The sequence below is a fragment of the Salvelinus namaycush genome, chromosome 34 (genome assembly GCF_016432855.1).
Source record: "Salvelinus namaycush isolate Seneca chromosome 34, SaNama_1.0, whole genome shotgun sequence".
Lineage (NCBI taxonomy): Eukaryota > Metazoa > Chordata > Actinopteri > Salmoniformes > Salmonidae > Salvelinus > Salvelinus namaycush.
Genome location: NC_052340.1, coordinates 31,804,784 through 31,832,734, shown reverse-complemented (window position 1 = coordinate 31,832,734; position 27,951 = coordinate 31,804,784). Strand labels below are relative to the sequence as shown.

Sequence of the window (27,951 nt, the reverse complement as noted above, 5' to 3'; positions counted from 1 at the left end):
AATAAACACTTTGCTTGTCTGCACCACGCTGCATGAATGAACCTCCACTATCACTCACCAGATTGAGAAACACACCAGTACAAGATCTTTCAGACTATATAAATGATTTGTTTGTTTTTAATATACTTATATATAAATTACATAGTTTTGTATAAGACATGCTCGTTCTTGGCTTTTACCCCGGTGATTCAGCACAAATAAGCAAGCTGGTGGACAGAGAAAGAATGCATATTAAAAAACAAATAAGTATTACATAGGTCAATAAAGAAGGAAATAACTCATATGGGGCTACAACAATGCAGAATGTTAATGTTATCCCCTTATTGTCCACTTCATCTTCACTCTCCTGTGAAATGTTGGGAATCTCCTCAGACATAAACATAGCCACACGCCTCAGGCATAAACATAGCCACAGAATTCAACAAAGCTGGGAGTTGAAGAAAACAAATCCCAATGATCTGAGGGCAGAATATACAGTGGATGAAACGTTAAAAACTATCAATGTAATAAGCATGTCAGCATGTAATAAGCATGTTCATTTTGGTGTTTGGCAGCATTCTGTTTTTTTCCCGGCTGTTCGGCACACATTTTTGACGAGGCAAGTTTAGTAGCTAAAAATTACATCTTTTCATTGGTAATTGGTCAACAGTAGGGATTCTTCACTGACTTGTTGTCGTTCAACGAGATGACATGTTTTCAGTCAAAAATATTTTACTTGAGAAATACTGCACCAAACATCTTAGATGTAAAATTGAGCGACTAAGACCTCTGCAAAAAGGTCAACATTAAACATATATCTTGATTTATCTTCTATTAATTCAGAATATTTTGAGGAAGTGTTACGGATATGTTGTTGTACGGCTTCTGAGAGGGAGAAATAGTAATATCGCCGCTTTTTTCTTGTTTTTCAAGCAAATGTCTTAAGGGTGTATGAGGCACAGATGGTCGCCTAGCCGAGTTCTGCTAGGAGCAACAAGAACCTAGTATGCGGACGCCTAAGCACGTGTAAAAAGTGGTTCTGCTCATTCCCCTGCACTTCCTGAAGAATACTGGACATTGAAATGCTTGGTCGGATAAATAGTCTAAGCAGGAGCAGTCCTATAATCATGTTTGCATACATACAATTTGCCCTTGAAACAAAGGAAACCAGCCATACAGTACACACTCAGTTCCACAAGACAGGCTTCAGGCTAATATAGCAACATAATGTTTTCGTAAGAGCTTTCATTAATCAGTAATAACAGGTTACAGGTCACTTTACAGTGTCTGAACCCTAGATAGTGAGACCCCCTCCAGAGGTAAAGAAAGGAACCAGTGCAACAGACAGATTGTCGTCCTGACTTCCACAGGTTATTCTGTCATAGAGGCTTGTACTCAGTCCACATGATTAGAGCACAAGTCGGAACAGTCAATTCTTAGCTCCTGCATGGACACGATGAGACAGTGACGTAGATGAAAGTACTGATAACTCATCTTGATAAGTAAAAAAAAGAAAATCAATCATAATCAAGAATAAAACAAGTGACGGTCGCCATTTTAGTTTTCAGAGGCTTAAGTTACAGTGGCATTGAGGGCAGCGGTAAGTAGTGAGAGTAGGTCTAAGGCAATACTGGTAAGCACCACATCTCTGGATGATATCTGGGGCAAGATATCTGGGGGTTTAGAAGGGTAATTCAAGGCAGAGCAAAAAAGCCGTTTTCACTTGTCCTGCATTTTCTCCAGGATGGGCACGATCATGTCAAATTTAGGCCTCTTGGCTGGATCTTCGTTCATACAGATCTTCATGAGCTTGCAGATGTGGGGTGAGATGCCGGGAGGGATGGTGGGTCGTAGGCCTTCCAGGGCCACCTGAGGGCAGAACAGAGAGAGGGAACTATGTCAGAGACACTCTGGGAAGGACAAGACTACACTGAGACTTGTGTTTTGAGATTCCCATGTTGTAATGAATCCTATAACTTCTAGCACCCTGAAAGCAAGCGGTCTCACCTTCATGCCTATCTCCATGTTGGAGAGGTCAGCGAAGGGCACCTCCCTGGTCACCAGCTCCCATAGCAACACAGCGAAGCTCCACATGTCTGCTGACCGCCGGTTGATCTCCTCAGGCTTCTTCTGCAGGGCTGCATGGGCACAGGACAGAGAGAGAGGCAGAGAATCACACACATAGCACATAGGTTCATAGCTATAGGAGTTCCATACATTATAGTTAGAGAAATCAAATATTTACATTCTCAAAAAGGTGAAAAGCGGTAAGCAACAGAGAGAAAATGGCTGTGTGTGTGATGTACCTTCAGGGGCTACCCATGCTGGGGAGTACATCCTGCCTGGACACTGGAAGGAGAACTTGACGTCTGACATGCTGATCCTGGCTGTCATGTCCTCGTCAATCTGTCAAGGAATATCAGGTCATTATAACAGTGGGTTTCAAACACAAAGTCAGTCATCCACCAAGGCATAAGAAGCATGAGTGAAACACATGACAACTACATCACTGTAGTGAATATGTAGTGTTAAAGTGAGTCCTCTCACCATGACGCTCTTGCTGTTGAGAGAGTGTCGAGAGATCATGGGCTCGAGCGTGTGCAGGAAGGCCATCCCACAGGCAATGTCCAAAGCAAACTTCACCGCCTGTGTCTGGTCAACCACAAAGTCTGACAGACAACAGATCCATGGCAGTCATTTTCACACATTAGCAACAGCTGTAACATTGTACTCCTTCTCTAGTAACTAGTACAGTAATATGACTAGCTAGATCTTCTCCAATTCTTAAGCATGAACTTTAAAACAGACGTCCAGTCATATTCGATGAATCAAAATCAAAACAAACTTAATTTGTCAGATATGCTGAATATAACATGTAGACCTTACCGTGAAATGCTTACTTACAAGCCCTTTAACCAACAGTGCAGTTCAAGAAAGAGTTCAGAAAACATTTAGCAAATAAACTAAAGTAAAAAAAATAATAATAATATTAACACAATAACGAGGCTATATACAGGGGGTACTGGTACCGAGTCAGTGTGGAGGCTATAGACAGGGGGCACCGGTACCGAGTCAGTGTGGAGGCTATAGACAGGGGGCACCGAGTCAGTGTGGAGGCTATATACAGGGGGTACTGGTACCGAGTCAGTGTGGAGGCTATAGACAGGGGGCACCGGTACCGAGTCAGTGTGGAGGCTATAGACAGGGGGCACCGGTACCGAGTCAGTGTGGAGGCTATATACAGGGGGCACCGAGTCAGTGTGGAGGCTATATACAGGGGGCACCGGTACCGAGTCAGTGTGGAGGCTATATACAGGGGTTACCGGTACCGAGTCAGTGTGGAGGCTATATACAGGGGGCACCGGTACCGAGTCAGTGTGGAGGCTATAGACAGGGGGCACCGGTACCGAGTCAGTGTGGAGGCTATAGACAGGGGGCACCGGTACCGAGTCAGTGTGGAGGCTATAGACAGGGGGTACCGAGTCAGTGTGGAGGCTATATACAGGGGGCACCGGTACCGAGTCAGTGTGGAGGCTATATACAGGGGTTACCGGTACCGAGTCAGTGTGGAGGCTATATACAGGGGGTACCGGTACCGAGTCAGTGTGGAGGCTATAGACAGGGGGCACCGGTACCGAGTCAGTGTGGAGGCTATAGACAGGGGGCACCGGTACCGAGTCAGTGTGGAGGCTATAGACAGGGGGCACCGGTACCGAGTCAGTGTGGAGGCTATAGACAGGGGGCACCGGTACCGAGTCAGTGTGGAGGCTATAGACAGGGGGCACCGGTACCGAGTCAGTGTGGAGGCTATATAAAGGGGGCACCGGTACCGAGTCAGTGTGGAGGCTATATACAGGGGGCACCGGTACCGAGTCAGTGTGGAGGCTATATAAAGGGGGCACCGGTACCGAGTCAGTGTGGAGGCTATATACAGGGGGCACCGGTACCGAGTCAGTGTGGAGGCTATATACAGGGGGTACCGGTACCGAGTCAATGTGTGGGGGTACAGGTTAGTTGAGGTAATTTGTACATGTAGGTAGGGGTAAAGTGACTATGCATAGATAAACAGTGAGTAGCAGCAGTCTAAAAACAAATGGTGGGGTGGGATGTCAATGTAAATAGGCTGGTGGCCATTTGATGATTTGTTCAGCAGTCTTATGGCTAGGGAGTAGAAGCTTTGGTCCGCGCCAGTTGGTCCGCGCATGCTTTGAGTACACGTTCTGGTAATAAATCTGGCCCCGCGGCTTTGTGAATGTTGACCTGTTTAAAGGTCTTGCTCACATCAGCTACTGATAACGTTATCACACAGTCGTCCAGAACAGCTGGTGCTCTCATGCATGCTTTTTGCCTCAAAGCGAGCATAAAAAAAACATTTAGCTCGTCTGGTAGGCTCCTGTCACTGGGCAACTTGCGTCTGGGTTTCCCTTTGTAGCGCATAATAGTTTTCAAGCCCTGCCACATCCGACGAGCGTCAGAGCCGGTGTAGTAGAATTCAATCTTAATCCTGTATTGACACTTTGCTTGTTTGATGGTTCGTCAGAGGGCATAGCGGGATTTCTTATACGCGTCCGGATTAGTCTCTCGCTCCTTGTAAGCTGCAGCTCTAGCCTTTAGCTCGGTGCAGATGTTGCCTGTAATCCATGGCTTCTGATTGGGATATGTACGTACGGTCACTGTGGGGATGACGTCGTCGATGCATTTATTGATGAAGCCGATGACTGAGGTAGTATACTCCTCAATGGCATTGGATGATTCCCCGAACATATTCCAGCCTGTGCTAGCAAAACAGTCCTGTAGCGTAGCATCCACGTCATCTGACCATTTGCCAAATGGAGGGCGGGGGAGAGCATTGTATGCATCTCTGTGTGTAGAGTAAAGGTGGTCTAGAGTTTTTTTTCCATCTGGTTGCACATGTGGTAGAAATTAGGTTAAATGGATTTAAGTTTGCCTGCATTAAAGTCCCCGGCCACTAGAAGCGCTGCTTCTGGGTGAACATTTTCTTACATTTACATTTTTTTTAATACATTTTAGTCATTTAGCAGACGCTCTTATCCAGAGCGACTTACAGAAGCAAAGTTCTTCTTTGCTTATGTTCTTATAGAGACGGTTGAGAGCGGTCTTAGTTCCAGCATCGGTTTGTGGTGGTAAATAGACGGCTATGAATAATATAGATGAGAACTCTCTTGGTAGATAGTGTGGTCTACAGCTTATCATAAGGTACTCTACCTCAGGCGAGCAAAACCTCGAGACATGTTTAATACTAGACATTGCGCACCAGCTGTTATTGACAAATACACACCCCCACCCCTCGTCTTACTAGACATAGCGTCTCTGTCCTGCCGGTGCATGGAAAATCCCGCCAACTCTATATATCCGTGTTGTCGTTCAAACATAAGATATTACAGTTTTAAATGTCCTGTTGGTAGGATAATCTTGACCATAGGTCATCAATTTTATTTTCCAATGATTGCACGTTGGCCAATAGAACAGATGGCAGCGGGGGTTTACTCACTCGCCTACGAATTCTCAGAAGGCAGCCCAACCTCCGCCCATTTTTCTCCATCTTTTCTTCACGTAAATGACAGGGATTTGGGCCTGTTCCCAAGAAAGCAGTATATCCTTCGTGTCGGACTCGTTAAAGAAAAAATCTTCCAGTTCGAGTAGTTGCTGTTCTGATGTCCAGAAGTTATTTTCAGTCATAAAACACGGTAGCAGCAACATTATGTACAAATGAAGTAAAAAAAATAAGATACAAACAAAGCAAAGAAACAAACAAAATAGCACAATTGGCATATAAAACGTCAGCCATCCCCTCCGGCACCCTTCTCGTCTTTCCATGACCTTAACGTACTGTCCCACATTGTAAGTCTTTAGTACAATGCAGGTTAGTGTGGTACTCACCAGTGCCCTGGTGAAGCACGTTATAGAGGGAGCCATACGGCATCCAGTGTGTGATGATGATGGGGTGAGGGGCAGGAGGAGACTGACACGCTCCCAACATGGGCAGCACATTGGGGTGGGAGAATATCCTGGGATGGGCCCGAGGAAGAGGGACACGGGGAAAGAGAGACAAATATACATATAGGATGCGACATATGCGGGACAATCCAAACCAAAATAACTTCCATACAGATCAACAGGTCAATAAATAAAAATGTGTAAGAGGAAGACAGACATTATATCCACAGAACAGGAGAAAATACACCTACAATGAACAATAAGCAGGTAAAAAGTTATTACCTGAGTTTGGGATACTCCTCATTGAAGTCTCTGCTCTTTCTGGTGGACCAGTCGCGAACCTTCAACACTTTCACCACAACCTCATTCCCCTGCCAGCGTCCGTGCCACAACTAAAGAAAAAAATATTGAGACAAAGTTCCAGCATAACCTCCACAATATACAGTATAACTTGATGCAAAACATATGCTGATGTGTGTCAGTGTTTCAGAGATGAATCACTTTGTAACATGAGTTGCAGACAAAAGTAACAGATGAAACAGCAGTCATGTAGATACAACAGCTCCATACCTCTCCAGACTGGTTCTCATTGATCTTAGCCAGGAGGGAGAGCTGTTTGAAGTCAATGCCCGCTGCTTTGTTCAACGTGCCGTTACCTGTAGGCATTGACGCACAGAGGACAGAGTTGAAGAGCATAGCTAAAGCCTGAGGTCTGGCAAAAAGCCCTACTATTTCTGCACAATTTAGCAGGAAATGTCATCAGGCACATTGGGGACCTCAGTGGAACATTTACTGGATGTTCATTCCTACAAACTGTGCCTGATATTCACTTCTTGTTTTCTCAGAGTGTAGTAATGAAAAGCAGGCAGCTAGTAAATGGCTTTGTGGCTGTGGGACTTACGGGGACGAGTTCTGGTGGTGCCTTTCCAGAACGTGTCCTTGAAGGGGACCTTAGTCAAACTCTGGCCCAACTTCTCTGCTTTCTCTGAGAGGGAGGCAAATAGAAAGCACACATTGATTAGGTAACAGGGCTAACACACAGATAATAAATTGCAGCTTTCTTGCCAACAATGGATGATGCAGTGTAATGGGATGTTGAATACCTTGGAGGGCTTCACGCAGGTGAGGTTTGGCTTTGTCCAGAGGAGTTTCTCCATACTTATTACAGATGTTCACCTGAGCTCCGTTAGTCACCAGGTCCTGAGGAAGACAGACATTCATGTAAGTCCAGTGGTACATAAACTGTTGTTCACATAGAAATAGAGACAGTACCCAGAGTAGGCCACCAGGGGGCATACTGACCTCAGCCACTGGGTCCTGACCCCAGAAGCAGGCGTAATGCAGCGGTGTGTTGCCGTGCTCGTTGGCAGTGTTGACGTCTGCTTTGCACTGGATCAGCTAGGAGACCGAACCACAAGATTAGACACAACACAAGGCTGTCCAGATCCTGTTTGGTTTATATACAGTGACGCTAGTAATCCACCAGGCCTGGAAAAGGATTTCTCCTGTCTGCTCATACATTCCAGAGGTATTGTGACATGTCTAATATTAAACCAGATCATAACTGTGGTCTGCTGCACTACGAAACCAGAAACCTGTCATAGCAGACTAACACTACTGCATTGAATGACATAAGATTTGAGTTACTAGAAGGACCAGAAAGAAAGATACAATTATTTTAAAGAAAATAACTGACTTGATTACTTAAGGCAAATCACAGTGTGTGTGTGTGTGTGTCAAAGTGTTTCATTTTGACTTGCTTAGGCTTGAGTTGAAGATGCGATGTTGCAACTGGGTACAGTTTAAAAACAATATCCACCCAACACTATTTGGGAAAAGGTGCCAGTGTCTCTCCCTGTGAAATGACTGATGTCAGCACTGCAACAAGAGTAGACGAGTCTTAACCATGCAGTGAGTTTGGGTGTTGAGCAGCCATCAACTCTGGTTTCATAAGTTCCTTCCTGGTCTTTTATAGGGGAAGCTATATCAACCTAAGAGACCTTAATTGACCTCAAGTTTTTGTTTCTATGTGTGCAGTGTGTAGGTGTGTGTAAGTAGTGTGTGTGTGCAGTGTGTGTCCACTCAGCCCCACCTTGCCCACGATGTCTCTGTGGCCGTGGCTGGAGGCCAGGTGCAGGGGCGTGTCATCTCCTCTGTTCATGACGTTGATGCGAGCCCCTCTCATGATGAGCATGTCCACCACGCTGGAGCGGCCTTCCCTGCAGGCCCAGTGGAGAGGACTGAAGCCATGGTCATCCCTGAGGACAGAATACAGCACCACATTAACATCACAACATACTGCTTTCACACCAGACTGCTTACTACTAGCAATGAGGAAAGGGAAATGATATGAAAACGTATTTATGCTAAATATGACACCACACAACCCTGTAATATAACAGCAGCATAGAACTGGAACTGCCTAGCAGGACTCTTTATTGCTAAGTAATGGTGTAGGCCTATCTGGATCCTCAGTACTGCTACTTACAGCATAGGCCTGTTAGTAAATGTGAGGTAGGCAAAAACTCCCTGTGCCTGCTAGGCCTAATGGCTATGTGTCGATGCCTAATGGCATATAGAAAACATTAAAATGCCTTTAAGTAAGCCTTCAAAGTGTTTATATCTATTGAAAACAGCAGAGTGGAATTAGGAAGTAGACAGGGGAATGGAGTGCAGCGAACTAGTGGGCAAAAACAGCTGATCCTGACTGATAGTGAAATTCGGTCAACATCCAGCCAGTAAACAGGAACTAAATGTGAACTCAGCCTGCCCTGCAGTCAGTCACAGCGACAGAGGAGATGTGCTGCTGGCAGTGGCAACCCATCCCACTCTGTCTTAGTCACAGTGACAGAAACACATGTTAGGACAGTGGCCTGACTGGCCTCAGTGACAGGACAGGAGTGACGCCTCCTTACTACAGCATCCCAGCAATGACCTTGAGAACCTAACAGTAACAACGACAGTCAACCAGACAGAGCGGCAAGAGAGAGCTGGGTTAGTGCGTTCAGTTCGATTGAACGTTTGGTGCGTTGTGTAACGCTTTGTACTGAACGACACCTTTCTGCAAAACGTTCAACGTTCTTGAACAGACTGACGTACGTTCGGTCGGTTTGGTGGGTGTGGCTTGAAGAAATGAGTGATGTAATTAAAAAAGGGCAGCGGCCATGCTGACAGCGGTCCCCAACCTCAGCATCTCCAACCCTTCCCAATTTTCCAACTGGTCATTCAGAAAAGCACAAGAAACGTTTAATTGAACATTTCACTACATTTGTTCATACAGAATGCAGCCCAGGCAGAGAATGTGTGCATGAAAAGGAAAGCTAAACAGAAACAGGGACAGTCAGAGGGAGAGCTGGCCAGAGTATAGTAGTGAGGCAGTCAGGAAAGGGGGACTGAAACAACAGGCCAATCTTTCTCTGAAGGCCTTATAAGGGTCGGGGAGACTTCCTTCACCAGGGGTACACACAACTCCCCAGCTGCTATGTCATCCTGCATTTCTCTGGCTACTACTGCGTTCTCCTGTCACTGGCATTCATCACCTCAGCCCCCCTCCACAGATCCTTCCCTCTCCCCCAGTCAACTCATAGAGAAACAGTTGAAATTTCCATTCCTCACTCATTCCAGAATTTCATAGGGCTCTGATGAGCTTGTGATTTGTGCCAAGGTGTATGAACATCTGCGTATAAATGAAATCATGCTGCACTTGCTAGAAAGACAGTGAGAGAGAAGTGCTCATGTTTATATCTGGTGGTTGAGAACTGAGGGTTACAACTGAGGGGGGATTGTGATGAAAGCAGACCCCTTCCTGGAGTCCTAACCCTCCACAACAACATACACACAGGAGACTGTATTCCAGGGAAAACAGCCTCAATGAGGCCCACAGAGACCCTGCCTCCCCAGACACACACCATCCGGAAATATGGGTGGATGACGTTGTATAGTTGGGCTAAATCTGTTCTGAGCACAATGTGCTCTTACAGAGGCCCTTTCCAACAGACAACGATCTCACATAGGACAGTAATTGAAATGAATGATCCCAGCAGAGTTCATTCTACAGCTGCACGATATAGGCCCCAAAAAATATAATTGCAATTATTTTAAATCAAATATTGCAATTTGACACACGATCAAAACACAAGTCAGTATAAATGTATGTACATATTATGTGTCAGTGAGTGTTTGTGTGTGTTGGAGTATCAGTGTGTCTGTGTGTAGAGCCCTGTGAGTGGGCATAGAGACAGAAATAAAAAGGGCAATGAGGATACAAGGTCTACTCAGATAGTCCGTGTAGCTATTTTGTTAGCTATTTATCAGTCGTATTGCTTGGGGATAGAAGCTGTTAAAGAGCCTGTTGGTGCCAGACTTGATGCACCGGTACCGCTTGCTGTGCAGAAGCAGAGAGAATAATCTATGGCTTGGGTGGTTGGAGTCTAACAAATTTCCGGGCCTTCCTACCACACCTCCTGATATAGATGTCCTGGATGGCAGGAAGCTTGTTTAATTTACCATTTAAAATCAAATGCACAGGCACCTAGACCATTTGTTTGGTTAACCTGGACATTTTATTTCATATTATGAGGCATGTCTTACCTTGCTTCAAAGTAGCGTATAACCAAAATCCCACCATAAAAACACGAAGGCAATTATTTGAGGCTTCCTCATATGCGTTCTCCTGTTGAATTGGTTCTTTCCATTTATTTTGTCTTGCAGACAAAGGTAGCATTCCTAGTCATATTAGCAACCCATGATAAATTGTTGCATCTTTAGATCTCTCCTCTCAACATTTCTAACAGATATTTCCATCTCTGTCCATGAAACTGCGGTGCACATTTTAGAAGTGTTTCCCCACCAAGTGCATTTCGGAACATTCACACGTAGACCTACCGCCATGTGCACATTGCTGCGCCTAAAGTGTGAAGAAATACTAGTTTAGCAAAGTAGTGTACGTCCACTACTTAGATACCCATCGTGGGGACTAAGAAGTGAGTATACGCAATACCCACTAAACAATGTGTGGGTGGGGCCTCCTGAGTGGCGCAGCGATCTAAGGCACTGCACCGCAGTGCTAGAGGAGTCACTACAGCCGGCTGCGACCGGGAGACCCAAGAGGCAGCGCACAATTGGTCCAGCGTCGTACTGGTTAGGGGAGGGTCTGGCCGCCCCGGGATGTCCTTGTCTCATCGCGCTCTAGCGACTCCTGTGGCAGGCCGTGCGCATGCACACTGACGCCGTTGAGAGTTGGACGGTGTTTCCTCATTAGTACGGCTGGCAGGGAGTGACAGAAAGGGGCAGCGAATGGATTTACTAACAGGAATATATTTCTGATTTCGGGCAGGGCCTTAAATTTGGCAGAAGCAATCAGGCCTGAGTAGTGTAGAGCCTGAATATTGTGGGCATAGGTAGGGCTCAGGCTTAAAATGAATGCCTGTGCAGGGCTCTAACCCAGGCCAATGAGTCAGTCAGTGGAGCCAGGAGTAGGGGAGGGTGTCGCTGACCTTTTCCAGCAGGGTTGCCCAGGGGGCTTCAGAAGGGCTTTCTCCTGCCGTCCTGGCTGCCCCCCCCCCCCCTCGGGTGGGGTTACTTCAGGCAGTTCCACCTGCCAACAGGGCTCAGATCGGCAGACGGAAGAACCCCGTCTACACTGTCTGTCTCTACGCTGAGCTCACAGTGAGATCATATGACAAACATCAATGGCCTGACATGGATCTACTCAATCCTTTCACACTAGTCTATTTGAATACTGTAAAAAAAAAAAAAAATCACAAGTAACAAGCCATCCGCAGAAATGAGAGTCAAGCTACCAATTAAAGAGGCTTGACCGTGATTTGAGAAATCTCATACTTGTTTAGTGTGACTGTAGCCTACAGTAGGATTAGTTGCAGCTGGCTCCAGTGGGAGCTGGGAATGCCCAAAGGGTACAGCTGGCTGTACAGTTCATACCCTAGTCCAGGGCCAGCCCCTTCAACACAGACATAACGTTATGTTAGTGACCCTCCCAGACTACTGTCTGCTCTGCCCAGTCAGGTGCTGGGCTATATGGGTTAACTACACTACCACCCTTCCCCCAGGGAATTAAATATAAACAGCATTCTGTGAACGTACACAATCCACCCTCCCTCTTCACCAAACAAGGAGCCTCCAACTCATTACCATGGTATGTCACAGCACTGACTTTAGGCCTAATGATAGGTTTCACCCACAGCAGAACTCTACAGAAGTGAAACTATAATTCATGTTGAAGATGATTTATTCTTGAATGTGCTTTTATTATAGCTACAGATAGTAGGCCTACAGCCATGGTTGACACTCCTTTACCACCCAGCAGACTGGCAGAACAGTCCACACACACAACATTATGAAGAGTGGGGGTTGGGCAGAGCCAGGGAGTCATTTTTGTAATGGTCTGCTGTCAGCTATTTTTTATGCTAAGTGGACCAAATACACTGTCTGAACCACCTGCGTTTACACAGGCAGCCCAATTCTTATCTTTTGACCAATTGATCAGCTTTTTTTTGCCAATAAATTGGCCTGTGTAAACGCAGCCAATATTATCTTTAAGAGTTTTGATCTTCAGCGCAGGAATAAAAACTCGGAGATAGGTGTAAGACATAAAAGAACGACTGTAGATTAGGCCTAAATGGAAGATTAGACTTCAAGACATAGCCTAATGCTACCCAACCGGACTGCACTTCAAAAAAATACGTCATTCATTAGCATACGTTTGTAATTAGCTGGTCCATCATGAGGAAATGTTGAGGGGAAATGAGTGGCACTATCTAATACCACTGGGAGAGGAGTACAGGAAACAGAAGAATGCATGAGAGGAAGGTGTTATGGCTCTGCCACTGCCTCTGTGCATTCCTTCTGCAAAAACTGAAGACACACACGTTTCCATCTAGGGTAAAGTCACCCCGTATTAAAGAAAAATCATGAAAGCTGTGATGGAAACAGAAAGTATCGGTAAAAAAAAAATTAAATGGCGCCCAATAATTTGTTTGACAGGGTGGGATCATTGTGTCTAATATTAATTATCCGAGAAACGGCAGTAGAGACGCCTTTATGTGGAAAAATTTATATAATAACCATCATATCAAAGTAAACTTGGAGTCACGCGATGATATGTCGTGTGGTCCTCCCACTACGACTCTGGACAACATGCAGTTTATTAGGCTACAGATGAAATAAGTTATGATGAACTTCACAGGGGGGTGAAAGTGAACGGTGATGAACTTCACAGGGGGGTGAAAGTGAACGGTGATGAACTTCACAGGGGGGTGAAAGTGAACGGTGATGAACTTCACAGGGGGGTGAAAGTGAACGGTGATGAACTTCACAGGGGGGTGAAAGTGAACGGTGATGAACTTCACAGGGTGGTGAAAGTGAACGGTGATGAACTTCACAGGGTGGTGAAAGTGAACGGTGATGAACTTCACAGGGTGGTGAAAGTGAACGGTGATGAACTTCACAGGGTGGTGAAAGTGAACGGTGATGAACTTCACAGGGTGGTGAAAGTGAACGGTGATGAACTTCACAGGGTGGTGAAAGTGAACGGTGATGAACTTCACAGGGTGGTGAAAGTGAACGGTGATGAACTTCACAGGGTGGTGAAAGTGAACGGTGATGAACTTCACAGGGTGGTGAAAGTGAACGGTGATGAACTTCACAGGGTGGTGAAAGTGAACGGTGATGAACTTCACAGGGTGGTGAAAGTGAACGGTGATGAACTTCACAGGGTGGTGAAAGTGAACGGTGATGAACTTCACAGGGTGGTGAAAGTGAACGGTGATGAACTTCACAGGGTGGTGAAAGTGAACGGTGATGAACTTCACAGGGTGGTGAAAGTGAACGGTGATGAACTTCACAGGGTGGTGAAAGTGAACGGTGATGAGCTTGATGCTCCTTTACAATATTATTATGGTCGATGATTGACAAAAAAATATTCTCACTCTTATCCATAACAATCTCATCATGTAATATAGCCTTCCCGCACTGTATCTGCATGCCAAGACCAGAGTAGGCACATATGCTATTTAACGCAACAGTTTGTGACAATACTATCAGTGGAGTTGAAAATGCGATGGAAACACATCGAACATGAGAACTTAAGAGAAAAGGTACAGTGTGTGCACTACATCATCACACACTGATTTTTATCAACAACAAGTCCGTTTGGTGGAAGCACACCACTGGTGGGAAAATGTGCATATATTTCTTTTTGCGTATTTTTGAATATTTGCATGACAAGTTGTCGCCAATTGGAGGGTTTTTCCTGGATTAAAAATGGGGCTTTGGTGGTGGGCATTGCAGGGGGCATGGTCAGCCAGGCAGAATTTAAGAGAACATTTTAGAGGCCCTCCCCATCTTCGCAGAGTAGAGAAATCTTTGCATTTTTAAGACAATTTCCTGTAATTCCACACATTTCTCCATGGAGCTGAGAGAATATTTTGCCCTATTCCTGCAATTCCATGTATTTTGCTATGGCTAATGCTGTGTTATTTTGCCCAAACATAACAGAATCAACATAAAATCAATACTGATTGTCTAGCTTTAATTTGGATGATTGTTAGTTCTCAAAGAGAGAGATATGGTTCATTATCTTTTCTACAGACTGCCCTCCATGTCTTAAAGTAATGATGGACTGTCATTTATCTTTGCTTATTTGAGCTGTTCTTACTATAATATGGACTTGGTCTTTTACCAAATAGGGCTATCTTCTGTATACCACCCCTACCTTGTCACAATACAACTGATTGGCTCAAACACATTAAGGAAAGAAAATCCACAAATTAACAAGGCACACCTTGTTAATTGGGCTCCCGAGTGGCGCAGCTGTCTATGGCACTGCATCTCAGCATTAGAGGCATCACTACAGTCCCTGGTTCTCAATTGGCTGACTTTTTAAATTAGGTCTACTATGTCATTGATTTAGTACTAAAATACCTATTCAAATCTCTTTTGATAATGCATTCTGTAGACTCCGATCAGCGATCATAACTCCCGAGTGGTTCAGCGGTCTATGGCAGTACATCTCAGTGCAAGAGGCGTCACTACAATCCTTGGTTCATATACAGGCTGTATCACATCCGGCTGTGATTGGGAGTCCCATAGGGCGGCGCACAATTGGCCCAGCGTTGTCCGGGTTTGGCCAGGGTAGGCCGTCATTGTAAATAAGAATTTGTTCTTAAAATTACTTGCCTAGTTATATCAACAACAAAAAAATTGTATTAATGCATTTCGGTGACTACCTCATGAAGCTGGTTGAGAGAATGCCAAGCGTGTGCAAAGCTGTCATCAAGGCAAAGGGTGACTACTTTGAAGAATCTCAAATATAAAATATATTTTGATTTGTTTAACACTTTTTTGGTTACTACATGAATCCATGTGTTCTTCACTATTATTTTACAATGTGGAAAATTGTAAAGATAAAGAAAAACCCTTGAATGAGTAGGTGTCCAAACTTTTGACTGGTACAGTATATCTACAGAAATAAGACAGACCTTGCTTCTGTTGCCTGTTTGAGTGTTTGTTTAATAGCCTACTGATTCCCAGAGCACCAAGCCTCATGCAACGGCAAAATGTTGGATAAAGCAATTTCACAGACTTGGCTGTTTTTAGTCTTGGTCTATGCTGTTAAGACTTTACTTTTTCTCTCTCATCAGTACAGACAGGGATGTATTTAGTGTTGTTTGAACTGTACCAAACAGGCAGAAAGATATTGTAATCTAACAGCACCTGTTTGTCCCACATTTGCATGCAACTCTCGCTCCTATGCCCCCATTTTTCTTGATCTCCTTATTGTTATTACAACTTTGATCATTATAATATGAAGTAATGTCATTATCATTAGTAGGCTTGGTATAGTATCCTTGTATAACCACCATCGAGCTGTAGGCCTAAGAGCTCTTCCTGTTTAGTCTAAAGACTATACTTCAATATATAGACAGACTACTGTATCAATCATTCCTGCCTTCACACAGCATACAGAGACATCCATGCATTGAAATGCAATCAAGCATTTTAGTTCTAAAATGAAATAACAAAGGGAGCTTTGAATAATTAGCCTAAACAATAAACCACAATTCACAAATGCATGCAACTGTTTTTAGTATGCTGTAATCAAGGCCATATATCTATTTATTGTTAAAACAGACTCTGGTACACTTATTTACTGGTTGGTTACACTGTTGGTCAGTGTGCGGGAACAGTCAGAGGGAGATGGTCAGAAAGTTATATTTTAATCTAACAGCAACTGTTTGGCACACATAATACTCACAAAACGCTTGATCCTATATCCTCCCTTTCTTGATCTCCAGTAATTTCCACGACTAAGTCATATGTTTTCCACAGATCTGACTTCCCCTTTCCGTCCTGAGCAACCAGTAAACATTTGCCCGCTTCGAATGTATTTTTCACGTCACGTGTTACTGTGGTCACAGTTTAAAACCAATGTATTGATGTGATTATGTTAGGCTAGTTTAGTTCAGGCCTTATTGGTTAGTTCAGGCCTTATTGGTCAGATGCATGCGATGCTTACATGTTTCACATAAAGAGAGCAAGGCTTGAGGGAATAGCAAATGTTATTCAGAAACAAATGAGGGATTTCATTAACAGAACTTTTCAGTCAGAAACAAGTTAGAAACTAAATGGCTGAACTTGAGACATCTGTGGCATTGTGATGTGTGACAAAACTGCACATTTTAGAATGGCCTTTTATTGTCCCCAGCCCAAGGTGCATCTGTATAATGATCATGCTGTTGGATCAGCTTCTTGATAAGCCACACCTGTCAAGTGGATGGATTATCTTGACAAAGGAGAAATGCTCACTAACAGGGATGTAAACAACTTTTTTTGCATATGGGACATTTATGGGATGTCTTTAGCTCATGAGACCAACACTTTACATGTTGAGTTTATATTTTTGTTCAGTATGTATGCATGCATGTAGGTATATACAGTACAGGTCAAAAGTCATAAAATAACACATGGAATCAAGTGTGCCTTGAATTCTAAACAAATCACTGAGTGTCACCAGCAAAGCACCCCCACACCATAACACCTCCACACATACAGAGATCGGTTCACCAAAAATCTCCAATTTGGATTCCAGAACAAAGGACAGATTTCCACCGGTCTAATGTCCATTGCTTGTGTTTCTTGGCCCAGGCAAGTCTCTTCTTCTTATTGGTGTCCTTTAGTAGTGGTTTCTCTGCAGCAATTCGACCATGAAGGCTTGATTCACGCAGTCTCCTCTGAACAGTTGATGTTGAGATGTGTCTGTTACTTGAACTCAGTGAAGCATTTATTTGGGCTGCCATTTGAGGCTGGTAACTCTAATGAACGTATCCTCTGCAGCAGAGGTAACTCTGGGTCTTCCATTCCTGTGGCGGTCCTCATGAGAGCCAGTTTCATCATAGCGCTTGATGGTTTTTGCAACTGGACTTGAAGAAACAGTGCAGTAAAACATCTAGCAGTGCTCTGTGTGGGACTGTGTTTTGCTTCACTGCATACATGGCTCCTCCCATGCAGTTTACCTTGAGGATACTGTTAACAGTAGAACGTTCTCGTCTCCTAGGTGTGGACACAATGACGCTTTGGTAGCTGCAATGAACAGCACAAGGAAGCAGGTTTGGACCCCCGTCTCTGTCAACGTGGCCCCTGCCACTCTCACCATCCTCACCAGAGGTAGTTACTAACTAAACCATCCACACCGTCATCTCCGTTACACAGAGTATTAGTAGGGGTCATGTCAGTATGGCTCTATCCTGACCGTGATGTGTGTCCCCTTGTCCTCCCCAGACTAACAAGGTGTTGTCAGTGCCGGGTGTGGTCAAAAGACCAACTAGTGAAAGGAGAATTCTCTCTCTGCCCGTCTTAAAGCTGCCCCACACAGACACACAGGAGAATTCTCTCTCTGCCTGTCTTAAAGCTGCCCCACACAGACACACAGGAGAATTCTCTCTCTGCCTGTCTTAAAGCTGCCCCACACAGACACACAGGAGAATTCTCTCTCTGCCTGTCTTAAAGCTGCCCCACACAGACACACAGGATAATTCTCTCTCTGCCTGTCTTAAAGCTGCCCCACACAGACACACAGGAGAATTCTCTCTCTGCCTGTCACACACATTTGTTTCCTATGTCCAGCCCACAACAATTCATTGGCTTACACTCCTCCCCTTTTCTCATGCTCATTTTTGGAGGGTTGTAGACCGTTCCCCAGAGGCTTGCGTGTTATTCCTTGTAAGGACATTTAGCATTCCACTACCCTGTGTCTTGCATTTAGATTTGTGCACCCACACTGACACAGAAATGAGCTCACAATCACCTTTACTTTCACTAGCGGTAACTGAGAAAGTGTGGAATAGGGATATATAGGACATGGTGGGATTCAACAGGGAAGATGTGGATGTTTGTACAGTCAGCTATAAAAACCCATGCAATCCTAGTTATTGCAGGGGCTGAAAGGCCCAGTATGGATGTGTTTTCCCCACAGGGAAAAATATACATCACCCTAACCAATAAGGAGGACTTAACAGGCAATCGGCTAATGGAGAAGGGCCACGTATTCGAGTGGCCGTGTACACTCACACAAATACAATCCATGTATGTGTATACCATTGGCTACTTACAACAGTATGAACACAACTAAAAAAAACAATGAAAGCTGGTCAACATATCTCGGCATATCGCTCTGTAACGTCTAAGCAAGGTACTCAACAACAATCAAGCCTCTGCATGAGATGAACAGCTTCAGACAGAATGCCCTGCGGGCAACAATTATGTCTCTATGGTTCTATCTGGATGCAGAGATACCAGGCATGAATATAGAACTCATGTCACCCTCCTCCAGAAATGTCTGAGTCCCACCAGTGGTGACAAGCCCTGCCGAGTTTCCCTTTACTGAGTCACCCGAGGATATTTACAGTAGAAGAGGCCAGGATGCATGATGAAGCCTGCTTTCTAATGGACCTCCAAATGCAACCATTAGAGCTAGGCTATAGCTTAGCAGTCTATAATAGAGTCAAATGAAAACAGCCACATAAAAAGAGCTAAGGCAGGAAGCACCAATTATTTTTGTAGTTGTAGCATCTTCGCTCGGTCTTTGCCCAGTAACCTAATACAAATTGGAAGTCAACAAACAGATTTCAGGGCAGTGGTCATGTGAAAACATATCCAAGACATCTGCCATCCTTTAGCTTCAATTAAAGTTCACATTCCAGGCCAAGTCACGTGTCCGGAAAGCAGTGGGTTCAAATCTCAGGTCAAGTTCACACAGTTGGGGAGTCGGGCTGGCTGGGAGCCCAGCAACAAACAACCCTCACAGTCCTCGACGACAACATCAAAAGAAAGACAATGACTGTGCAATTAATTACACAGCAATATTTGCCATCAACTTTTTATGTACTAGTAAACCAAAACAGATCCATGTCCTCTCGTTGTACATGGGATGATGTGGTGGGTCTCTGTAGATTTCTGGAAGCTTTCCCGTTTCAGCTGTGTGGAACTAATTATCGGCACACAACTCAAGGCTCATAACATCACAGGGGATTGGCAAAGAACAGACATAAAAGTATTAATTGCCTAAATCTGAATCCCTCGAATGACTCCAAGCAACTGTGTCATTTGTGTATTTTGCTATGGAATAGCAAAAGCAGTCCAACATTGGACTGCTGGACTGTTGTCACACCCAGTCAAACATTTGGGTGTGACAACCTATTTTGACATCTAAGGGTGAGTCCAATAGAGATGTGGCTTCCTGATAGCTGGTCACAAGTTGCTGTGATGCCTATATACATGCATGATTCTGAGACTTGATACTGAGACTTGATAGCAGGTAACATAACATCCTTGTACATGCAATTCAACATCTGAAACAGTTGTTGTTTTTGAGACGCTCTGAGCACAATAAAAATGTATTTTAAAAAGTACTGATAAGTTAGACTTACCCCTGATTGAGGTCATTCTCTGTGTTGTCCAACCACAGGCGAACAGCTACTGCGTTGCCTTCCCGGCACTGGGTAAAAATATCATCCATGATGGCTCACTCTGCTTCTTCTGTTAACTTACACAGAGGCGGTGATGGGACTGGAGTGGGAGAACTGGAATACAGAAGGGAGGCAGCCAAAGGAATTCAGGGGTGGCCTGGAGTGCATTCGTCCCTCAAAGGAGAGAACAGCTACAGTCAGGGACAAGACGGGAGACGTACAGCTACACTACAGCGATCCAGTGGCACACATCTGAAAAGACAAACATGAGGATGATGATAATCACCAGATATAACTACAGCCAAGGATTCCTCACTGCTTTTAAATACATTCTAAACATGATAGGGAACACTGTTCCAACTTCCAGCCAATGCATAGACTAATAGATGTGATTGACCCAACACCTGGTTGTGACTCAAACCATCTGTTCTGGGACAGATGACAAGCTCTGCTGTAACCCACTACATTTTGAAACCCTGTTTGAACAATTTCCTGAAGGCTTCTCAGGACTAGAAGAATACAAACGGTAAAAGAAAAGAAAAAGTCAATGCATATGCCTTGTGGTGTACTGTGGGTTACATAGCTAGGCTACGTACAATTTATCATTTTGGTTTTAGTGAAGACCGATTCTAACTTCATAGATTAATGTATTGGTAAAGCCAAGCCATGGTTACATATTAATACTAAACACGTATCCTGGATATTAGCTTACATGCATACAGATAAATAAACCATGCGACCCATGGCATGGCATGAGCAGTGGCTGTTAGGGAACATTCCAAATGCCATTTGACTAACGTTAGCTAATACCATAAAGCTAGCTAATTTACCTGACAGAGTAAATTAGAGCAAATATTCTAACATGGTTCTTGCCCAAAATGCAATTACTAGTTGGCTATAGCCATATAACTAGCTAGCCTAGTTAGTGATGCGACTTATTTGGGATGAATCCAAATGTTTTGATTTGATTTGTAAGTTACAGTGTTCAAGCAAAGTGTATTATTGTGTGAACCAGTGGACACTGAAAATACAGCTACAATCAGGAATTACTAGCTAAAGACAGACCAACATGAACTTGTCATAGCTAGCCACTAAGCTAGCTGGCCCGCTACTCCTACCCGGCTTTCCAGATAGCTTGATAGCTAGTAACGTTAGCAGTAGTTTAAAAGTTTTGGATAACCGTGTAAGAGAATAGGCTGCTGAAAAAGTCCAATGCTATACTGTGGCTAGTTACTGTCCTATGTACCTAACAACTTTGTTTAACAACAATTTATACATCGTTTCATTATAAAAGGCCCGCAAGGACGGAGACCGTTGAAGAAGTTTCAATCGATTTGTTACTAACGTTAGTTGACGCTTCTTTGGCCACAGTCCCTTTTTCCTCCCCTTCTTCTTTGACTTCAGACCAGATGCCTGAAGCTAGCAATTTCGATAGCAAACAAACCCGACAAATAGGACGATTTAAGTGTGAATACATCAATGTAAAAATACACATTCATTTTACTTACCCAATGGATTCAAACAGCATAGATAATTCGAGTGAGAAATAGTTAGTTAGATAGGGTTTGAAGCGGACTGTCTACGTCCCCAGTGTCCACACCCTCGTCTTCGTTTTACGTGGGAGAGAAAAACTATTTGGCCTCGTCCACTACCAAATGCCCCATACTAGCGCCCTCTACCGGAAAACAGGCAATTCTTTCTTGCGTGAAGATACACCTCCGTTCCTCCAGGGCACGTTTTTCCCTCAGGTTTTAATGACACCTTTAATCAAGGCCTAGCTTTATATATTCATTTCACCAAACCCAACATGACAACAAACATGTCCGTTAAGAAGGCTCTGCTGGGGGGGGGTCCTCCTGTGGGGAAAGACGAGAGTTTGAGGAGAGAACAGTGAAAGTGCCTTCCAGACTTAATGATGAAAAGCTTGTTTTGTCTGTGGCCATGGATCTTGGATGGTAATTCAAAATATTGGGGAAACTTCAAGATAGTAAGGAGTTTTACGCTTTGAGAATTATTGCTGAGGTATGTCATAAATAACGTCACTGTAAATGCAATGCCTCATCATTTCCACTAGGGAGCAGTATAAACCAGCTCTTCTCTACAGTGATAGGCAGATGAGTTGAAGAGGCAGAGCCCCCAAGCTGCCTGCAGATATAGATTCACTCAAAGAATTTAAAGAGACAAAAATATGAAATTTCATTCTGCTTGTCTCCTTCTTTCCAGCAGTTTAGGGGTGTTCCACTGTGTTACATTAGAATATCTTATGCCTCAGAAATCAAGGCTACACGCAGTCTTAACCCTTGTTGTCTTAAGGGTCATGTTAAACAGCAGAGAAAACCCCCTAAATTATATTTTTTCTACTTGAAATTTTATGACTTTTCCTAGAGTGACCCCAACATCAGAAAAAGTGAAACATCACCTTTGTTCATATTTCCATGAAAGCTGTACACCACCAGGTTACACAGATTGTCTTGGGGTTTCTTGTGCATGTGCAGCATCTCCCCTCCACAAACCCACACACGATTCAAGTTCACAGACAAAATAAACAAAATTTCAGACAAAATAAGCATTTCTTGAAAGCATTGTTTACTAATGGGGAATGCAGTCAGAGGCTATAAAGGTGGTGCAGATGACAGTCCCCCCAGTTCTCTCTTTGCTGAGCCATGAGTGCATGTTTCAGTGCCCAACAGGTCGTAGATCTGATTTTTTCAGATGTCCAGGAGGATCAAGCGAACAATGATTTAGAAGAGGAGGAGGTATTTGAAGAATAAGATGGGGAAGAATACAACCCAGAGCACGATGCATCATCTTCAGATGAAGAAGAAATCCCCCAAGCTGAAAGAGAGACATTTGTGTTAATTAAAGAACAGCAAAATAACATGGTCCTTGTCACCATATGACAACCAGGGCAGGATGGCAGCACAAAATGTCTCAAGGATGACCCCAGGGCCCACAAGACATGCAGTTGCCCAGGACATCACCTCAACATTCTACATGTTCATCACACCAGCCATCGAAAAAATCATCCTGGAGATGACAAATTTGGAGGGTTTACGTAAATATGGAGACAACTGGAAAAGGATGGATGAGATTGACCTGCATGCCTACATAGGGCTGCTAATCTTAGTGGGTGTGTATAGGTCCAGAGGCGAGGCTACATGTAGTCTCTGGGATGCAGAGAGTGGAATGGCGATTTTCCGTGCCACGATGCCACTGAAAGTCTGTCACACATTCTCAAGAATGCTACGATTTGATAACCGTGAGTCAAGACCTGCAAGGCGTGTGAGAGAAACTAGCGGCTATAAGAGAGGTCTGGGAGAAGTGGGTGAAGCGTCTGCCATCTCTATAACCCTGTGCCTGAAGTAACAGTGGATGAGCAATTGGTTCCATTCAGAGTTACATTTTTTTCTTCATATCTGTAAGTGAGGGTGTTCCTGGAGCAGCTGGGAAAGGCACTTGTAACCCCACACATTCAAAGAAGGGAGTGCCTCCCCGCACAGCAGCCTCTGCAATGCTTGTTAAAGCTGTTCAGGGGGCTGAATCTTGTCCTGATCCACCTGATGCTGCAGCTGGGGCAGGCAAGAGGAGGAGATGCCAAGTCTGCCCCCCCCCCCACCCCCAAAGAAGGAATGTAAAACAAATACTATGTCCTGCACATGTGAGAAATACATATGTAAAGTCCATGCACACACATTTGCATACTGTCCTACATGTGCTAATTAGAGTTGATTGATTTATGTTCTTCATGTTTTTGTTTTGTATCTATTATCTTATTTTATTCTTATTTTTGTTGTTGTTTATACACATTGTGGGTGGCGGGTATGGTTAAAAAAAATGGGAGAAAATTAGTATTTTGTAGTTGAATTCCTCATTGTACAGTATATACGAATATATCACTATGTTGCCAAAAAAGTTCAAGACTGTTATTGTTTCCCTTCAATAAAATGCATTCAAAACTACTTTCTGCACATTTCTGCTACTTTCTTAGGCTATAGGCTATCTCTTGTAAAAAAAAAAAGTCATGTTTACACCTATGCAGTACCTTTAGCAATAATAATAATAATAATAAACCTCTACTTTAAAAAAGAAAACAATTATGACAGGTGTGTTGTAATAAAAATGAGTGGTGTCCACATGATTAAATGCAGTCTTTCTGCATTGTGAAGAGGGAAGACCCAGATATTCACAAAGTTTGTGATGAATGACAGGTTGTTTCTTCATGCAAAATAGATTTGGGGTTTAAAATTCAAATAAGCTGCTTTATTTTAGGGGTTTAGTGAAGGCGGGTCATTTTCTATATAGAATGTTAAGACTACACAAGGGTTAATGAAGATGAGAGACCTGGTCGAATGCACCGATTCTCTTTGGTTGTAGGACTGACCAGGACAGAGCCTCCACACTTGAGGGATGAAAGCCTCTCTGTAATAAACTGAGCAGAGGATACATTCTATTATCTCCTGATTCAAGGACGGTTACAGAATCACATACATACAATATTCATTTGACAATATTTCAACGAATATACTTTTTTTAACACGTAACCAGTTGTGCCAAATCAGCACATTGGAGATAAGAATAATAGTCACAAAATGTGCATTTTCTATTTAGGAAATAAAAGATTCAATACATTTCTAAAGCAACATTTATTTGTACTTTTTACATATTCTTCTTCTGTTCTATTTCCTTAAAGAGGGAACGTGTGGGTTAATTAAGCAATAAGGCCCGAGGAGGTGTGGTATATGGCCGATATACCACGCTAAGGGCTGTTCTTAGGCACAATGCAACGCGGAGTAAGAACAGCCCTTAGCCGTGGTATATTGGCCATATACCACACCCTTTCTTGCCTTATTGCTTAAATGCAGCACTCGTGGAGATCCTAATTCTTTGGCAACTCCTCTCAGGTGCATTGGCAGCATATACAGTCATCAAGCTGATCGCTTTTGTCAAGTCCGTGACCATCATTGGTCACCGCCTTTCAAAGTGAGTTGGATTATGGGGATAGAAATTGTCTCACGTGCACCTACATGTCAACTGCGTGAACTTTACAAAAATCATGTGATCAAAGGTCATGAAGGTTTGACTGCAGTCGGCTGCAAGTTTCTGCAGTTGCTCTTCACCAACTTCATCCAACAGCCATCGCCTGAATTGTGGGAGGCTCTATTGTCAACCAATCATTATAGTGTTTTTGGTTGACCCGCATAACCAAAGACATGACTGAAACCGGAACCAACTTTGCCGCAATTAATGTATTCAGTGGAGGCTTTCTCTCACAAATTGATTGTGCAATCTACACACATATGATTTCAGTTTGTGAGGGTGTGATATTGGGGTTAGAGACATGTTTATTTCAACATCATAAAGACAAACTTCTAGAAACAACGGAAACACTACCAGGTTGATCTGAGCCTTGCCTTTGGAGTGTCCTACTTTCGGCTGTCGCAAATGCACCACCCCTAGGTGCTTTTAGCAACGTGGGTGTATTTACATACACTAGCAACATCCCCCACAAGTTATCCCTTTTTTGTCCACATTTGACACACGTGCACAGGGGAAGTTGAAGGAGAACCCATACTTTCATGGCTGCTTTAGGGAGATACACGTTTGAGAGCAATGGCGCTGCTTGATTCTGTTGGCGCGAGTGACAATAGAGGAAATTAGTGGAATACTGTAACATCAAAGAATGGAGCTAAAAAGGGCTAAAGTTGTAAATCAAGATAAACCTCGGTATGACAATGCCTCCTTGTTGGAGTGCATTTCATGAGCAATGATGTTTTTGGGGGAAAACTGTTTGCGGGCACAAAAATGGTGGGGCACTCCATTGGGAGTGGAGGCAGTTGGAGTGGAGGAGTGGCATGATGTTGATTTCATGTGTGTCAAAAGAACAAAAGGAGAAAGCACTGTGGATGTACAAAATATTCGACGCATGAAGTGGAATGCTATGATTATTGGAGTAGGGCACTGATAAAAGATGTCATATTTGGTGTCAATACTTTGAGTCTTCATGGTTTAAGATGAACATGCCAGGAATAGTTGATTCACGTCGCTTAACCCACACTGTGAATGGAAAGAAGAAAAGCCTTTATGTATTATTGATGTTTGATGAAGAAGTTCTCCTGAACCCATGTAAAGCTGGAATATATGAGATTTGCAGTGCGAGCCTATATATGTACAAAAGCCACTTCAATGTCATAAATGTAAAGAGTTTGGCCCTGTGTCAAGTGTTTGCAAACAGAATAGCATTGTTGAAGAGTCTGAGGATGCACAGTGTTGCAATTGTGATGGGAAACATGTTCCCTGACTGCCCTGTTAGGGCGAAGGAGGTAAAAGCAGCAAGGATCAGGGCTGTTGAAGGCATCCTATGCAGAGGCGGTGAAAACTGTCAAAGCAGCAGAGATGATGACGCTATGGCAGTGGATACCCAAGAGTCTTTGGATGTTAGTTACTTGAGAGATCCTGAAACACTAATCATGAAGATGTTTGATTTTGTTGCATTTATTGCGCAGGTGATTAATTGAAGAGGACAAACTAACAAAAACATCAAACAAACTGGAGATCACTGTGAAAGTGGCAAAAAGTTTATTGGATCTACAGACTGAATAATATGAGTTTGTTTTATTTATATATGCAGTACCAGTCAAAAGTTTGGACACACCTACTCATTCAAGGGTTTTTCTTTTTTTTTTTCTACATTGTGGAATAAAAGTGAAGACATACAAAATATGAAATAACACATATGGAATCATGTAGTAACCAAAAAAGTGTTAAACAAATCTAAATATAGTTTATATTTGAGATTCTTCAAAGTATGCACCCTTTGCCTTGATGACAGCTTTGCACACTCTTGGCATTCTCTCAACCAGCTGCACCTGTAGGTGTGTCCAAACTTTTGACTGGTACTGCATATATCAAAAAAATATATATATTTAAGTATCTCAGTTTTTACCCCAGCCAGTAGGTGGCAGCAATACTAAATTTTTAGATGTAGTCCGCCAATAAAACCTTGAAAAAGAAGAAGTTCTCCCTTCTCAGGTGTCTTTGGGTTATATGAGATTTGGTAATGTGTATGTAGACTGAGAAGTATTATATGCCAGCTGAGCCTAAATGCTGCAATTGTGGTGGTGAACATGCACCTGAATTTCTGAAGTGTCCTGTTAGGCTGAAGGAGACGGAGGTGGTAAGAGTAAGGGCTGTCTCCTATCCGGAGGCAGTGAGAAGAGTGAAGTTGAATAAGTAATGGTATTAAGAGTAGAGACACAAGAGGTTCCTTGTCAACAGAGGGATCCTGACATGTCGCATGTTAAGAAGATGGACTTTGTAGCGTTTATTACTTTGGTTATCAACTGCACAGTGCAAACAGAGAGAAAATCAGAGAAAATAGCCATCATTGTAAGTGCGGCTCAGCGTTTTTTGGGACTCAGGGAATTTTTACAGAGCCATTAACAAGGAATCCTGTTGATGAATGCTCTGTCCTCATAGGGATGTGATTTGAATGTGACTGAAAGAGTGGGATGGTTGTTTGATTCATTTTTGTATTATCTCAGATCCCCCGCAATGGAATATATTATTTTTTATTTGTTTCAATACCCCATACAGTAGGTGGCGTAGTCTGCCATAAAACTTTAAAGAAGAAGAAGGGGGGAAGTTGGTCTACAACAGACCCATGTTTGGAAAGTCTGTTTAATAATTCGTTCCTTTTACATATTTTGTCTTAAATTTCCCCTTCATAATGACGAACTGTCTTGCCCACCAGCGCAGTAAGTTTAAATGGAATTGTATTTAACTTTTGGCTGACCACTGACTGTTTTTGTGGAACCCAATACAGTTGAAAGCGACGCTAGTGAATCTAAAAGCACCTACCTGATTTCTCGACTTTCGTCTACAGTCGATTGCTTGCCTTACTACTCAAATGCTATGCTTGAGTGTCAGTGATCACTTTCATGTGCTAATTAATGGTGCAACTAGGAACTATTTTTTTGTTTTATCAACTGGGAACTCGGAAAAAGGATGAGTGGAAGTCATGACGGAAATGTCG

At 43.5% G+C, this 27,951-nt stretch overlaps 1 protein-coding gene across 1 annotated transcript; it reads right to left on the bottom strand.

The window, feature by feature from the left end:
• Window positions 1–87: 87 nt before the first annotated feature.
• LOC120028665 (integrin-linked protein kinase-like) lies at window positions 88–21,556 on the bottom strand. The gene is made up of 13 exons (XM_038973875.1): window positions 21,428–21,556; window positions 19,881–20,171; window positions 8,030–8,195; window positions 7,240–7,335; window positions 7,041–7,137; window positions 6,839–6,922; window positions 6,508–6,593; window positions 6,220–6,329; window positions 5,881–6,008; window positions 2,527–2,648; window positions 2,286–2,385; window positions 1,987–2,117; window positions 88–1,848 (listed from the first exon to the last, which is right to left on the bottom strand). The coding sequence occupies exons 2-13, from the start codon at window positions 19,967–19,969 to the stop codon at window positions 1,699–1,701; spliced, it is 1,359 nt and encodes a 452-aa protein (XP_038829803.1). The 5' UTR covers window positions 19,970–20,171; window positions 21,428–21,556; the 3' UTR covers window positions 88–1,698.
• Between the last annotated feature and the right edge of the window lie 6,395 nt (window positions 21,557–27,951).